The 15,907-nt window shown below is 33.6% G+C and overlaps 1 protein-coding gene across 1 annotated transcript; it reads left to right on the top strand.

Annotated features, from left to right (window-relative positions):
- Positions 1–14,550: 14,550 nt before the first annotated feature.
- Positions 14,551–15,208, top strand: K441DRAFT_656401 (uncharacterized protein). Its single transcript, XM_067648002.1, has 4 exons — positions 14,551–14,689; positions 14,720–14,876; positions 14,947–14,986; positions 15,044–15,208. The coding sequence occupies exons 1-2, from the start codon at positions 14,582–14,584 to the stop codon at positions 14,819–14,821; spliced, it is 210 nt and encodes a 69-aa protein (XP_067506555.1). The 5' UTR covers positions 14,551–14,581; the 3' UTR covers positions 14,822–14,876; positions 14,947–14,986; positions 15,044–15,208.
- Positions 15,209–15,907: the final 699 nt, after the last annotated feature.

Genomic DNA, 15,907 nt, shown 5'->3' with positions numbered 1-15,907 from the left:
TTTAGGCCTAATTTAACCTATATATGTCTTTAATTTAACGTCTTAATTGCCTTCCCCCGGCCGCGTAGTCAGTTTTTATAAAGAGGTAATAGTTAAATAACTTATACGCGTGTTTCCTTCCTTTTAAATAGCGCTATTATAACGGAGTTATATTGGCAAGGTTACGGCTATTTACTAAAAGGGTATTAGAAGGTAAAGTATAAAGACACCTTATTTATTAAGCTGCTCCTTTTCTTAAACACCTTACTTCTCGCCATTAACTGTTATCTAATTTTAGACGTATCTTTAATATATCATTAAGATTTTCTTCTTTTTCATTAATAATTCAATATACCTCTTTATTCTCCTACTAACTGCTCTTCTAAGTAAATTCCACAGCGTATCCTAGCCCTACCTTTATATATAGAACCCTAACCCCTACTAACCCACAACTAGTGCTAGTCCTACCTAAATGATTTTGCCTATATATCTTTAAAAGACTAGAAATCTAATAACAGGATTCTAGAGGCTTATAATAAGACGCACTGCGTCAGATCTAATACCTTCAGTCCTTATAATCAATGCATGCGTACTAAAAGCGGCAGTTATATTAAAGTAAGTTTTTCTATCCTTAATAGATTTTCATTACTAACTTTAAGCTTCAATAATAGCCTAGGCCTAAGTAGCAACGTTCCTTTAATATCCTTAACTACTATATCGCCCGGGCTCTCTCTTATTCTAGCGCAAATACTAAACAACTTAGCCGAATTTAAGACTATACTACAGCTATCTATACTGCCCATAATTCCTAGCAAGCTAGCCAGCAACGCCTAATACAAAAGTAAGGTTAGTATACTAAGAATAAGATAAGGGATAGGGGTAATAAAAAGAAGGTTGCCGTTTACTATAAAAAAAAGTTCGCGTATATGCGTTAAGTTTTAAAAGAGTATAATATAATATGGTATTAGGTAGATTACCCTTCGGGTACCTAACGGATAGGTAACTAACAGTTGCTATAGCAAGGTCTCAGTAGTTCTAGACTATACCAGCCAGCTAATGTCTCTATTCATTCTGGGCTTAAGCGTATCTTTATTAACTATAAGCTTACGCCGTAAGAGCTTTGTTAGTATTGGTTTGGACCTAATATTAATATTAAGCGTTTAAGAGTCTCTACTCTAGCTACACCTTATTATCCTACCCCTATTTTTATGCCTACTTATACACCTACTAAGGCATCTAGATCCTATTCTCGTTAGTTATTACTTAATAGCCCAATGGATACTAATCCTACTCCTAATAATAATAGGGCGTAGTGGCTTTTTAGATTGGGCATTTATAGTTTAGACTTTTAGAATTTGTTCTTATATATAGTAGTAATTAAGGACCTTAATTAGGTGCTTAGGAAGGCCTTAAAAGGCTTTCAGGAAGGGCTTAGGAGCCCTAAAAACAATATTCCTAGTATAGATTAATGAATAGGAATGCAATTCTAGCAAAATACCCTATTAACTCTATGCTATATACATAAAAAGGCTAAGGACCTGTCCTACCTTAGGCTATATAGCCCTAATCCTTATAGTTTCCGGAGCTTATCCGTTCCATATCCGATTTAACCTATTTACTTTTTTCGCGAGCTTTCTTTATAGGTTGCGATAACACCATAGTATTAGAGCGCTTTCTATAATTTATAGATTGTAGACCTTAGTCCTAATATTCTTTTAGAATATCTTTATAATAATTAAAATAATTCTCTGGTTTTTATATAGAGTCCTTAGCGGGCTAGCCTAGCTATTTAACTTTAAATTAAAGCTTATTCTTAATAGACTTATAGCGTAGTATAGCTTTAACCTTGTACCGCTCGCCTACTACCTTAGGGTGTTTAATTAGGCCTAAACAGAAGTTCTTTTCCGGTGGTAGTCTATACTATAGCTCTAGTAGGTTTATATAAAACACTAGATGTATATGGGCTATAGATAGGGGTAGCTGGAGATAATAGGCTAGCTTGCTAATTTATTTCTTAACTTAGAAGGGACCTAGGTATCTTATATTGAGCTTCTTTAATAGTTAATAGGTCTTAATATTTGTTAAACGTAATAGAACCTTATCGCCTACTCCAAAATGCTTATCCTAGTGCTTATGGTTATACTAAAGTCTCTACTGCTCTTAGGCATCTTATAGGCTCTACTTCGCATACTTCTATTACTCCTCCTATTCCTAGAGGTATCCTTGTACTCTTTAGTAGATATCCTTAAACTTCCCGGTAGGATCCTATAACTAATTATACGGCCTTAGCCAATGATTATTAGGTATACTATTAAACCCAAATAGTTGGACGCTATAGGCAATTTAAATTAGTGCATACTTATATAATATATATTGCTTTAAATTATAAGCATACTCTATATACGGGAGTAGCTCGCACTAGTTGTCTTACTAGTAGTTTAAATATATCTATAGGTAAGACTCCAGTTCCTAGTTCTGGCGTTCCATTTACCTATCCGTCTATAGGTAGAAAGCTATACTATAACGGTGGTCTATCTTTAAATAGAAGTATAGATCCAACCAGTACTAGCTTATAAAGACGCTGCCCCTATTAGTAATAATAGAGTACGGCTAATTTACTTTAAAAAAGCATTTCTCCTTAATTAGGTTGGCGAGCTCTTATACGTTAATTATTTTGTTAACGGGAAGGTATTAGATATACTTTAAAAACCTATTAATAAGTATAAGGACTGAATTATATATTTATCCTTGGCTATCTTTAAATAGCAGGAGATCCGTAATAAAGTCTATGGCGTAATATTATTATAGCTTACTAGCGGGGGGAACTAATTTAAGTAGACCCTATGGCTTGTGCCTGCGGATCTTATATACTTAACACTTCTTACAATAGCTGATGTACTCCTTTACTTCCTAATTAAGCCTTAGCCAATAGTATTTACGCTAAAGTAATTCTACTATCTTTACTTAACTATAGTGGCCGCTTAAAGGATCATTGTAATTCTTTATAAGAATCTTCTATTATAGATTTGCTTCTTATAGCACCTAAACCTTACTACCTTTATATAGTAGGCCTATCGGGTCTAGTTCCTAATAGTGGCGCCTAGTAGCTTCCTTTCCGTTATATTTCCAGTCTACTTCCGCATTAAGAATAGTATAGAAAGCGTTTCTCTATTATACCTTACGGATAAGATCCGTTAACCCTTTAGATAGTTTCTGGGTAAAAGCTATTTTGTTTTATACTATTTTAAGTACAAGACTAGATAGTACTATAGATCTTATAACTCTTTAATACGCGTATATTAGGAAGGCCGCTATAAGGTTAAAGTCCTTTAGTTATTATAGGGCTCCAAGTTCTAATTACTCTATAGCTTTACTATTAGTTTAAGGGGATAGCTTAGTAATTAGGGATAGTATATCACTAGGTTCTAAGAATGTATTAGGGACGTCCTGTCTAGGTATATTCGGACCCTCATTAGCAACGGACCGGGTACTAGCCGGAATATTAGTGGAAACCGATGGGGCTTATACTACCTAAAACTTAGTATATAGAGCTATAGGTGTTTAAGCATCCTATACCCAGAGCTTATTCTATAATATAGGGAGTAAGATATCTATTATCTATTTTCCTTCTCCCGTTTTAAAGCCTTTAGTATAGTCTGGCTATTATAACGGTCCATTAGCAGGGTTGTTTTCCCCTAGCTTATATTTAATCTTAAAATCAAATCGCGTAAGCTCCTCTGCCTATTTGGCTTATTAAGGTATAAGCTCCTTTATAGTTATAAAGTAGCGTAGATTATAGTGATCTGAGAGTATATAAGTGGTATGGCTCGCGTGCTTAAGGTAATATCACTATTATTTAAAGCAGTCAACTATAGCCAGCAGTTCCTTATTATGGGTATAATACCTAACTTTAGGTCCCTAGAATTTTCTACTATAAAATGCTACTAGTCTTTAATGAAGCTAGGTAGCGTCCGGATGGCTATTGGGTTATAGTAGGATACTAATAAGGGCAAAATTTAATATATTAGTGATTATTATTAATGGCTAATCTAGGTCAAAATGCCGCAGTAATAGAGCTTCCGTAAACTTTACACGAAGTTCCTAAAAGGCCTCCTAAACCTTTCTAGGCTATAACTATAGCTTATACTATTTAGTTGGTCCCTTTTTAGTTTTCTTCCTTACCGCCTTTAAGCTTTTTACTCCTTAGGTTAGGTCTTAGGAAGCTTCCATAATATAGTTAGATAGGTATTAGGTAATGTCTGAGTAGTTATAGATAAAGCGCCTATAGAAATTAGTAAAGCCTAGAAACACTTAAATATCCCAGTAGCTCTTTAGCTTTGGCTACTCCTGGATTATCTGCGCCCGTACTAGGTCTATAACTACACCTATAGGCGTTATAATATAACCTAGGAACTTAACCTGCTTGGTGTTAAAGATATACTTTAACGCTTTAGTGTAGAGGCCCTAATTATCCAAATATTCCAGCACTTCGCGGACGTGTTACTCGTGTTAATCCTTATCTTCTAAGTAGATAAAAATATTATCTAAATAGATGACGTATATGCGGTTAACTAGTCCCCCTAAGGCTTTATAAATATATAATTGGAATATTATAGGCGTATTAGCTAGCCCAAAAGGCATTACTAGATACTTAAAGTAGCCGTATTAGGTCTTAAAAGCGGTCTTCTACTTATCCCCTTCTTTAATACGGAGCCTATAATAGGCGTCTTATAAATCCAACTTCGTAAAGATCTTCGCCCTAGATAGTTAATCTAGCATTTCACTAACTAGTAGTAGTAGGTAACGGTTCTTAATTATAATCTTATTAAGACCGCGATAGTCTATATATAGCCTTATAGTTCTATCTAGTTTTAGGATAAAGAGGATTAGTGCGCCTAACGGCAACTTATTAGGCTAGATCCATCCCTTTTCTAGTGAGCTATTAAGGTACTCCCGTAGGATCTTAAGCTCTTTACGTAAGAGGTTGTAGATAGGAAGGTTTAGTGGTTATTTACCTTCTTCTAGATTAATTACGTAATTATACTCTAAGTTCTATGGTAGGACTTTAGCTCTCCTACCTAAAAATACTCTTAGTAAATCCCTTAGGCCTGCTAGAATATTTAACAAATTAGGGTCGCGTTTATCCTTTATATTATTATTAGGTAGGTCCTAGAGCTCCCTTAGGATACTTACGGGCAGCGTTATGCGCTGTAGTAGTTGCTTATATATGGTTGCTACTATACGTTAAACCGTTTTATATAGTAGCCAATAGAGGGTAAGAAACTCCTTAACGCAGTGTTTAAAGTACCGTAGTATACTCTCCGCATATTACTTAAGCCAGAGTAACTTATAGCGGTTAAAGTATCTTATAAGATCCTTAAAATCGCCGCCTCCCTATAATATCTCCATAACCTATCCAGTAGTTCCCTATAGGGTCTCCATTATAGAGGGGTTGTTACCTATACTAAGCTTTATATCTATCTTGCCATCAAATAGGGGTTAGATTTAATACTCCTTTAGGTATAGAGCGTACACTGTTTTGCCTAGGGCTACATTCTTTAGGATATCCTTTAGGCTTATTAGTAATATACGCCCTTCCAAATCTTTATTGTTCCACTATTTAAAGGCTCCTGTTTTAAAGCGTATCTTAGGATCTACTTCTATAAGCTAAGGGTATCTAAGGATAAGGTTATAACCTATAAAGTTAGCCACCTAGAAGGGTTACGGGCCAACCGCCTTAGTGCGGTTGTGTATATTGGCTACTAACACTATAAGCTTATAGGTACTGTATAGCTTAATCCAATACTTATCTAGGAAGCCTATAATAGGTTTCCGCCACCTTTATAATAGGATGAGTTTATACTCTTTTACCAAATTATATTATATAAGATTAATTTCGGCGCCGCTATTATATAGTGCTTGGAATTATTATATCTTACCTATAGGGAGTATTATTTCTAGCTTAACAGCAATATAGAAAGTTTCTTCTTCCGTATCTTGCCCTAGTTATAGCCAAGAGAGGTCCGCAACTAGGGCTTTTCTTTTTTTAGATCGTTAGTGCAGTTATTACCCTGCTTATTTTTCTAATAAGATTTGCCTCTAGAGTTTTTTCTTAACTTCTTAGAGTGTTCCCGTAAAGGTGCTAGACGGGTATTAGGTTGGCCCTAGGAGTCTTTCCCGTTATTTAAAGTTCCTAACTTTAACCCTTTTAAAGTTCTCTTTAAGAACGGCTTCTTTAAAGGTTAGGTCTACCCTATATTACTACTAGAGTGCCCACGTTTTTAGTAACCCCCTAGCTTCTTACCGGAAGAGGTCTGGTTTCTTACCGTATCTTTAGCGTTTAGAACTACTCATTTAAAATCCGTATATATAGTAATCCGCGATAGGGCTCCTATACGCTTTATTTTGTTATAAATTACTAGTTTAATTTTAGCCTAAATAAACCTAATCTTCTCCTTTTTATAGATGCTACCGTCCTTATTTTTAAAGGGCTCTAGATCTATCTGTTAAGTATAAGTTTCCACAAAGTTTATAAACTAGCGGAAGTTATAGCGGTCCAGCTATATCCCATTCTAGAATAGCTCTGCATTATTATATTGTATAATATATAGATCTTAAGTCTATTTCTTTAGGAAGGTTTGTAGCTATGGCTATATAGTGATTTGCTCTTTATTAAGCTAATTAAGTGTGATCTAGTTTAGTAATCGGTCTTTAATCTTGCTAATAATCTAGCGTATACGCTCTTTAGTATTATCTCGTATTATTAGCATCTTAAAAAAGTTATCTACCTCACGAACCTAATCGTCTAACTATTAGGCGTTAGGTCTATAGCGGAGTTCTAAACTACTAGAGGCCTTAGCCAATTAGTCTATATCCTTTTTCCATTTATAGCATAGATAACTCTTTAAGTCTTTTATACCTTTTTAGGTAGGTACTAAGTAGCTTCTAGAAAGCCCTTAGCCTTAACTAGGTTATAAAAAAATTTGCCTAGCTTAGATTAGACCCTACTAGATCTAAATTTGCCCTTAGAGGGTTCTAATATATTTATTAGTAGCTTTCTCCTATATAGCTTCTAAGAGCCTTATAACAGCTTTCTAATATCCGTCTTAAAGGAGATTGGTATAGGGCTCTTAACCTTCTAAACTTGGGCCTAGGGAGGCTCCTGCTATAGAGGTAGTATTAGTACTAGTAGCTAGTGTAGGCTTCCCAACAAGGCTTAGGTCCTAAGTTAGTAATTGGCTTAGATTACCTAAAGGAGTAGGCCCGCTTAGCTCGTAAGCAGTCTATATACCGCCACTATACTAATTATAGGCCGGTGGTCTTTTAGGAGGGTTCTGGTTGGTTCCCTAGTTAAACGCGTTAGTATATTCCTCTGGCATTTCTGGCTTAGGGGAAGATCTTAGAGTTGCCTCTAGCGCTTAATCTTCTAATTGGCCTAGGTAGGGCTAGAGGGGTTCCAGTTGCTTTTTGGCAGCGTTGCGACCGTCATAAAGGGTATCTGCGTTTTCCTTAGCGGTAACTGTAGGTATATAAGAGTCTTTAAGCTCCTAGAGCATCTAGGTATTAGGGCTTATTCGGCCATCTTGCCCAAAGGGTTATATTATCGCAATCTTTTACTATTAGAGGGACCTTCCTGCCTTTACGCGACGGCTTTCCATAAGGTATCCGTAGGGTTTCTATTTAGGTCATCGCGAGATTTTTAAGGGAGGATAGTAGTTATAAATAAAAGATATAGATAAACAATCTGGTCCTTAGAGCCGACTACCCTTCTAAAAAAGAGTAGGAAGGATTTAAATGTAAGGGGATCTTGTAGATAGGGGGCTATAAGGACACAATTAGAACAGAATAGATTGGTAAGAGAGACAAATCCTTAAGGAGGTAAGACCTCTAGGATTGTAGAGACTATATACTACGGGCATATGCCTCTAGCACGTAACCGGCGACCATCTAAGGGGCGTCCGGGGGTTGTCCTGAGGGCAACCCGAGGTGTCCGCAATAATATCCCTTACATTTTGAAACTTTTAAATATAACTAAAGTATTACTATATATAATTTTATAATATTAATATATAAAGGCTTATAAAAGCTTATAAAATATAATAAAAGGTTTTTTTTAATCTAAAATGCTATTATAATAAAGTAATTAGCTTAAAGAAATACTAAATTTTAAAGTTTTAAAAAATTCTTATATTTTAATATAGCTGTATAAAATATATATTATTAAAATTTAAGTGTAAAAAGCTTTAATTTTTGTTAGTTATAGAGGTAGCCCTACTATAGAGGTGCGACGGGTGCTATTCGACATCAGTTTTAATGTGTATTATTACTCTCTAGGGACCCCTATAGGGGGTCAATTCTCTTATATATATTAGGGCTCTTAAAGCCACCTTAAATAAAACAGATTACTTATATAATTCTATATCTCTACCTACTAGCTAGCTTATATTATTTGTAATACCTACCTAGCTAAAAGTTATAAGCCTAGTAACCTTCTAAGCACTAGGGAGATCTTAGTAGCTAGACGAATACCACTAAGCCTCTTTAAGCATAGTTTGTTATAAAATATCGCGTGCTTTACACGTAAGCGCGTCTCTTTACGCAACCTTAAGAAAATAATAAAAGCCACTATAGCACCTACAACAACGGACTCTACTAATCCTCTTTTGCTGACCTAAAAGGACTGGCCTTTATGGTTTTAATTTATCTGCTAAGAAGTAAGTTTTACGAAGATCTAAGACTATATCGACCCAGATAAGACGGAAGACGAAATTAAGGAAAACACTAAGCTAAACATACCCTTAATAGCAGCAGCTCCTACAACACCCGCAATAGCTTTAGTAGCTCCTATAGCACTAGTAGCAGCTCCTATAGCACCTACAGTAGCTCTAGCAGCAACTCTATTATCTACTGGAATAGCTATACCGGGATATTAAGTTAACAAGGATAATAAACTTAGCAGTCTTTAGAGATATAAAGAATGCTCTTTAAGCTCTATAAGCTCTAATAATAAGACTATATAAAGCGGGAAGAGAAGCTCTATACCTTTATAGCACTGTTATATACTACTATAGGCACTAACTTCTCAGGATATCTTAAAAACCTTACTACACTATATTCGATTTTAAGGCAGCTAAAAAAGGTAGCAAAGCCATCTTAAGCTACATTATAGTAAATGGTATTAGACGATCTTAAGAAACGGAAATAAGGGCCTAAATGTTAGACTCTAGAATCTTAGCTTTAGCTTTATATTACTATTATATAAAACGGCGAAGAGCTAAAGAAAGGGTTAATAGAGGTAATAGAAGGCAGTGTTATATAAGCCTTTGTCTAGGACTATAAGGAGATCTATCCAGCTCTATATTATGCCTTTATTTAAAAGGTAGTAAAGAGGTTAAAGAAGCTTAAAATGGCGACGATAATTAAGGAATTTAACCTCCTCTATAAGTATCTAAATATAGAATATAACGCCTATACTATACTTTTAGGGCAGCCATCTATAGATTCTATAACGTCTATTATTCTAGTACCTTCTTAACCACCTAAGGTAAAGTGCTTTACTTATGGTTTACCCTATAAGCTAAAGAATTATAAGTAACTATTTTAGTCTCTTTAAGGTCTAAACTTTATACCGAATAACGAGTATTTAAGGAGGTATTAGGAATGGCTTAAGGTCCTAATAAACAAGCAGTATTATAATAAAAGGGTTAAGCAGATTAAGAGGGAAGGCCCTAAGTTAAGGACGTCTATGTTAGCTTCGTCTACTACTAAAAAGATTAAGGATCTAGACAGGCCCCAAGCTATAGCGGCTGCTATAATAATATCCTTTTTATTATTAATATTATTAAGGATTATCTAAATCTGTTTTTAATTAATACCTAGGGGTATAATACTACAGCAGACACCCACTTTTATAACGATATTAGATACTTCCGTAACTTTAAGCTAAGTATATCTATAGCAATAGCTAGAGATTCTGGGGCAGAAATTTATGGATACAATAATATTAACTTAGTAATTAAGGTAGGAAAATAACGCCTAACTTAGTATCTAATATTAAGGAACGTAGTATACACTCCCTATTTTTATACTAATCTAATATCCGTAGTAAAGCTCTATAGGGTTAGAGTAATTATTAACTAAGCTATAAACTATCTGCGCTATAAAGATAACGGAAGCCTATTTAGTAACCTTATAGAATATAGAGGTCTCTACCTTATTAATAATATCGCCTGCTTACTACCTACTCCTATTACCTATACTATATCTACTAGATTCTTTAAGACCTTAGCATATAATAAAGTATAGTATTAACGCTTACTACACTATAATATAGAGTTAGTAGATTATTTACTAACTGCGGTAAATGGGGTTAAAGTAGTTAAGACGAATAAAGGAAGAACTCTATATAGTATACTACTTTATAAACCATATATTCTTAAAAAGGTAATACAGCAGATATCTTATAGAATATCTATAAAGGGAACCTACTCTTTTAAACGTATTTACTTTAATGTTATTATAAAGGAAGACGGGTTTAATGGAGATATATATATAGCTTACTTTTGGTATAATTATATAAAGTACTATTATACTTTTCCTATTAAGAACTATAAGTAAGAGATACTGCTCCTACTATTTAAATTAATAATAGCATTTACAAAGAAATTTAATGCTTAAGGTATCTATATTTGGTATATAGATAAGGAGTAAGGTATAGGGGCTAGGGTAAAAAACCTTATTTAACTTAATAGAGGTGTTATTAAGCAATCAACGCTATATACCCTAGCTTAAAATGGACCTATAAAGAGGTTAGGGAGAGCTATTTCTAAATAAGTAAGGACTGCTGTTATTAAAGCAAAGTTACCCGTGGATTTATGGCCCGAGTTTATGCTTCTAGCAGTATTCCTACTTAATTAAACTCCTATTAAGTCTATTAACTAAAAGACCCTATTTAAGATGCTTTATAAACGGAAGATATAGCTAGCAGGACTTTATATAGCTGGATCTTTAACCTACGTACTTATTAAACACGGTATTCCTAGGAAGATAAAGTTTAAGCTATAAGCCTAGGTAGGTTATCTTGTTAGTATAGAAGCGTTAAATATCTATAGAATATAGATACTAACTACTAACCGTATTATCCGATCTTGTAATATATAAATTAATAAGTTAGGGAGATATTAATCTCCTATTATACCAGAACACCTTATTGTCTTATAGGCTTAAAAAGATTGTTTTTAACAAGTTTAGGACCTACTAGATAATCTTTAAGATAGTAGTAAGGACTAGATAGAGAACTTTAACAAAGAACTAGATATAAGACTACCGCATTTAGCAAATATTAACGTTACTCCTACGTTAAAAAGCATTTAGATCTTAATAAAAGAACTTTATTAGCTACCTACCCTAAAGCTAACTCCAGAACCGTCTATACTATTAGCGTCTTTAGCGCCTTAGTAATTACTATTTACTACGGCATCTACGCTATAGATACTATCTACTACTTAGTTATCTTCTAAAGTTACTAAACTACTATTTATAGATCCTACACCTTATTCCAAACCTTAGACGACAGCAGGCTTATTATTAGGGGGTAAAAGATATTTTAGCCGTAAAAAGCGGTTTATAGTAAAGAAGAAAGATATGCTAAATTAGGATCTATAACAACGAGCCTTTACGGTTTAAATTAATAATGGTAATATTATTAATCCAGATACAATACTATTGGCTTACGCTTTCTATACTACTGCTACAAAGATATACGGACATTGAAATGACTTTTTACCACCACTAGGGTTATAGAAAGAGATGCTTAATTATAAGTACGCTATAGAGTTTAGAGCAGCTACTTATACTAAGATAAAGGCCTTAACTAGAAAGCAGACCTAGGACAAGGTACGACTAATTAAAAAGGTCTATCGACTTCCTACTATATAGGTCTTTACGTATAAGGAAGATTTAGATAGCTTTATTATAAGATTTAAGGCTCATCTAGTCGTCTATAGAGACCTTTAGGCAGTCTTATAAGAGGAGGTTAAAGCTATAATAGCAGCCTATTAAACCTTTTATCTACTTTACGCTCTTATTGCTAGCTTTAACCTAGATATTATACAGATTGACGTCGTTAACGCCTTTATTAATGCCTTAGTTAATAATAAGGTCTACCTTATTCCCCCTAAGGGTATAGACCTACCACCTAGATTCTCTCTATTTAAGAAAGGCAATATACAGACTACAGAAATCTCCAAAATTATAGTTTTTAGAAATGTTTGCTACTCTACAAAGTATAAGTTTAAAAGCTATACCAGAAAAGCTATATCTCTATATACACCCTACCAAACCTATTTTTATATTCTTCTACGTTAACAATATCCTAATTATAGGACACCTGAGCTGTTAATAGTAGATAGAGGATATCCTAAAGTAGCTATAAGATTAATTTAAGATCCGCTAAATACCTTAATTTATATTATTCCTAAATACTCGTATTATATAAGATTAATAAAAGGGAAAGCTCTAGCTCTGTTTAGATTAATATCTTAAAAAGCTAGTCTTAATATACTATCTAGAATATCTAAAGCTATTAGCTACACTACTATCGGGCTAGAAATTAACGCCGTATAAGGGAGAAGCTACTCTAAATCAGACGAAAGGATATTAACGTTATATAGGTTCTGCAATATATCTAGCATCTACTATATAACCAGACGTTGCTTTTTTAGTTAATAGGCTAGCTAAATTCTTATAAAATCCGTCGCTAGCTTATCTTACAGAGATTAATAAATTACTTACCTATCTCTACAATACCAGATACCTCGCTCTTAAGTTCTTTATTATTATGCTATATAAGATTAAACCAGGTTCTAAAAGCTACTTTTAATACTAGCTTTATTAATAATGCTCTAACACGTTAGAGCTTATAGAGCTTCTTAATAAGCTTATTTAATGGGCCTATAGCATAGCAGGCAACTAGATAAAAGGTAGTTACTAAGTTTACTATAGAGGTAGAACTCCTAGCTCTCTTACACGTTAGTAAAAAGGTTGAGCATATAGTTCGGATTTTTAAAGCCATTAGATTTAATCCTAAATAGGATATTATTATTAATTATAACAATTAGTAGTTAGTACAGATTGTAATAAAAGAGACCTCTACAGTATCTACAAAACTCTAATATATAGATATCTATTAATTCTAGCTTCGCCAAGAAGTCTAAAACGGAAGCTTTATTATATAATGGGTACTAATAAGTAAGATAGCTATAAATAGACTAACTAAAGCTCTATTAAAGCAAAATCATTAAAAATTCGTTAATGTGGTAAGGCTCCGCAATATTAGATATCTGGTTAATTAACGCTCAGCAAAACTTACTACTAGTACGTCTCTCCCAACTACCTAATCCGGTAATTTAGCTAACATACTATGCCAGATTTAAGGGGGTGTGTTGGCCACGGAGGTAGCCCTACTATAGAGGTGCGACGGGTGCTATTTAACGTCAGTTTTAACGTGTATTATCACTCTCTAGGGACCCCTATAGGGGGTCAATTCTCTTATATATATTAGGGCTCTTAGAGCCACCTTAAATAAAACAAATTACTTATATAATTCTGTGTCTCTACCTACTAGCTAGCTTATATCATTTATAATACCTACCTAGCTGAAAATTTTATTTAGTATACATATAATATATTAGAAATTTAAAAACAATTCTAAAAGTAAGAGATTAGTAAACTAATATATTACTATTATGTAAATAAACTAAAATATTATTATTTATAGTTACTAATACTCATATAATACTATATATATAATAATAAAAATTTATAGCTATATTATAGAGTTTTTTATTATATAATAATATTTTAAGTATTTCTTAATTATTTTTTATAAATTATTTTTTATAAAAGCTTATATTAGATAACAAAATACTATCTATAGTATATATTTATATATATAAGGCTAAATATATTATTATATACTATTTATATATATTATTAAGCTTAATAGATAAGAGTGTTTTTAATATTCCACTTTTTGACTTAAAAAAGCATCTCTATCTTATATATATTAGTAATTTATAATATAATATAATATTTTTTAGTTATTAATAGTTATAAAATCTTTTAAATTTTTTTTTAAAAAAAACTATAATTAATTTACCTATAATAAGTATATATTAAATAGTTTTAAGTATATATAACTATTAGAGGTTATAAAACTTAAAAAATCAAATTCTAAATAGTTATTTTAATTTTTATTATAACTGCCTAAAGTTTTTATATATAAAAATTGTGCTATATATTAATATTTTCTATTAAGAAATATATAAGAAGCTTCTTATATATTATATCTATAGTATATTAAAATTTTAGCCTAATAGCTTATAGGGTTGTTATGTTATAGAGGGATAATAGGGTAGAAAAATCGTGCGTCAGGTGGGGGCCGTGCGTCAGGTGGGGAGTCTCAGTAGCAGGCTCTCAAGGTAGCGAATTCTCCGGATGTAAGCAATTGCTTGGCAGCCAACACAGCTCATCAATATAACGCAAAGATAGATTAATATACACCTAATTTTTACCCAAACCTGATCCTTTCTTAATATTTTCGATGCCCAATCCTCAAAAAAGGAAGCGCACGCGCTTTTTTACTCCACTACCTGTCGTCGCAGAGGATAGAGATGGCCACGCGCAGCTTAAGACCCCACAGCGCTCTGCTGTCTTTGCAGTCCTATACTTCTGCCAGTAGGAGGCTATACCTTGTTCTCTTAATAAACTAAAGGAGCACTTTAATATCCCTAGATCTACTGCCTCCGACGTCTTTAGAAGTAAGCGCGCTTATTATCTTTAGCACTTAGATAAACCGGACCTTCGCGGAGCACCTTATTAACTTATAAACTTAGACGCCAACGTAATCGTAACGTATATTAATTAGTGCCCATTTAAGGAGAAAGGAGACCTATAGCTAGAGCTTGCTTTTAAAGCTAGTGTAGACACTTTAGAGGGCAAGGAGAACCTCGTACGGTAGATAATTTAGTAGCGCGTTATAGAGGTTTCTGGCATTAAGACTTACACAGCTGCTATTAAAGAAGATTATCCGCCGCGTATAAGGGAGGAGTAAGTATAGTAGTGCGTTATTTAGTTAGAACTCTACCCTTACGGCGTATACTGGAGGAAGGTAATCTGGTGCGATAAGATCTATTAGGCTACTGGTCCTAAATATATACATAAAGTAAAAAGGAGGCCTGGTAAGGAGGAGAGGTAGAAGCCCTTAAATATTTAGTATAATAAGGATACGTACCCAGACCCAGAGAAATAGCAAAAGTTCCACATCTTCTGCGTCCTAGGCTATGATTTTATATAGGCAATTAAGTATAATATAGGCAACTTTAATGGCAAGATAAACTTAAAGATGTATATCTTTAAGATTCTTCTTAAGTTATAGAAGGAGATCCTAAGAAGAGAGCTTATCCTATAGTAGGACTGAGACTCTACTTACGTCTCTAAAAAGGTGCTTAATTAGATAGATAAACACGGCATGGATTATATTAAAGGGCCTCTAACCTCGCCAGATTTCTCTATAATGGAGACTTAGGTAAAGCTATTAAGGGAGAAGTTCTATTAAAGAAGAGTTATAACTGGGTAGGCTGGCGTTAAAAGGTTTTATTAGGTGTGGCGTAAATTAAAGCCTAAGAAAATTAATAAAACAATTAATAGCTATCTAGTAAGGCTATATAAGTGTATAGAGCGTACAGAAGGCCGTGCAATAAAATATTAGATGTAAATAAATAATTAAAATATCTTATTTGGCTGTAAAATAGGTGGTGTTAAGATACGCCAAGTATTTGCTTATATCCGGAGAATTCGCTACCTTTGAGAGGCAGGGCCCAAGAGAAGTTCACAATTCGAGCGGCCAAAAATTCAGCCGTTGCGCCCT

This window comes from Cenococcum geophilum (genome assembly GCF_001692895.1).
Source record: "Cenococcum geophilum 1.58 unplaced genomic scaffold K441scaffold_11, whole genome shotgun sequence".
Taxonomy (NCBI): Eukaryota; Fungi; Ascomycota; class Dothideomycetes; order Gloniales; family Gloniaceae; genus Cenococcum; species Cenococcum geophilum.
Note: the sequence above shows the minus strand (reverse complement) of the source record. Positions and strands in the feature narration are given on the sequence as shown.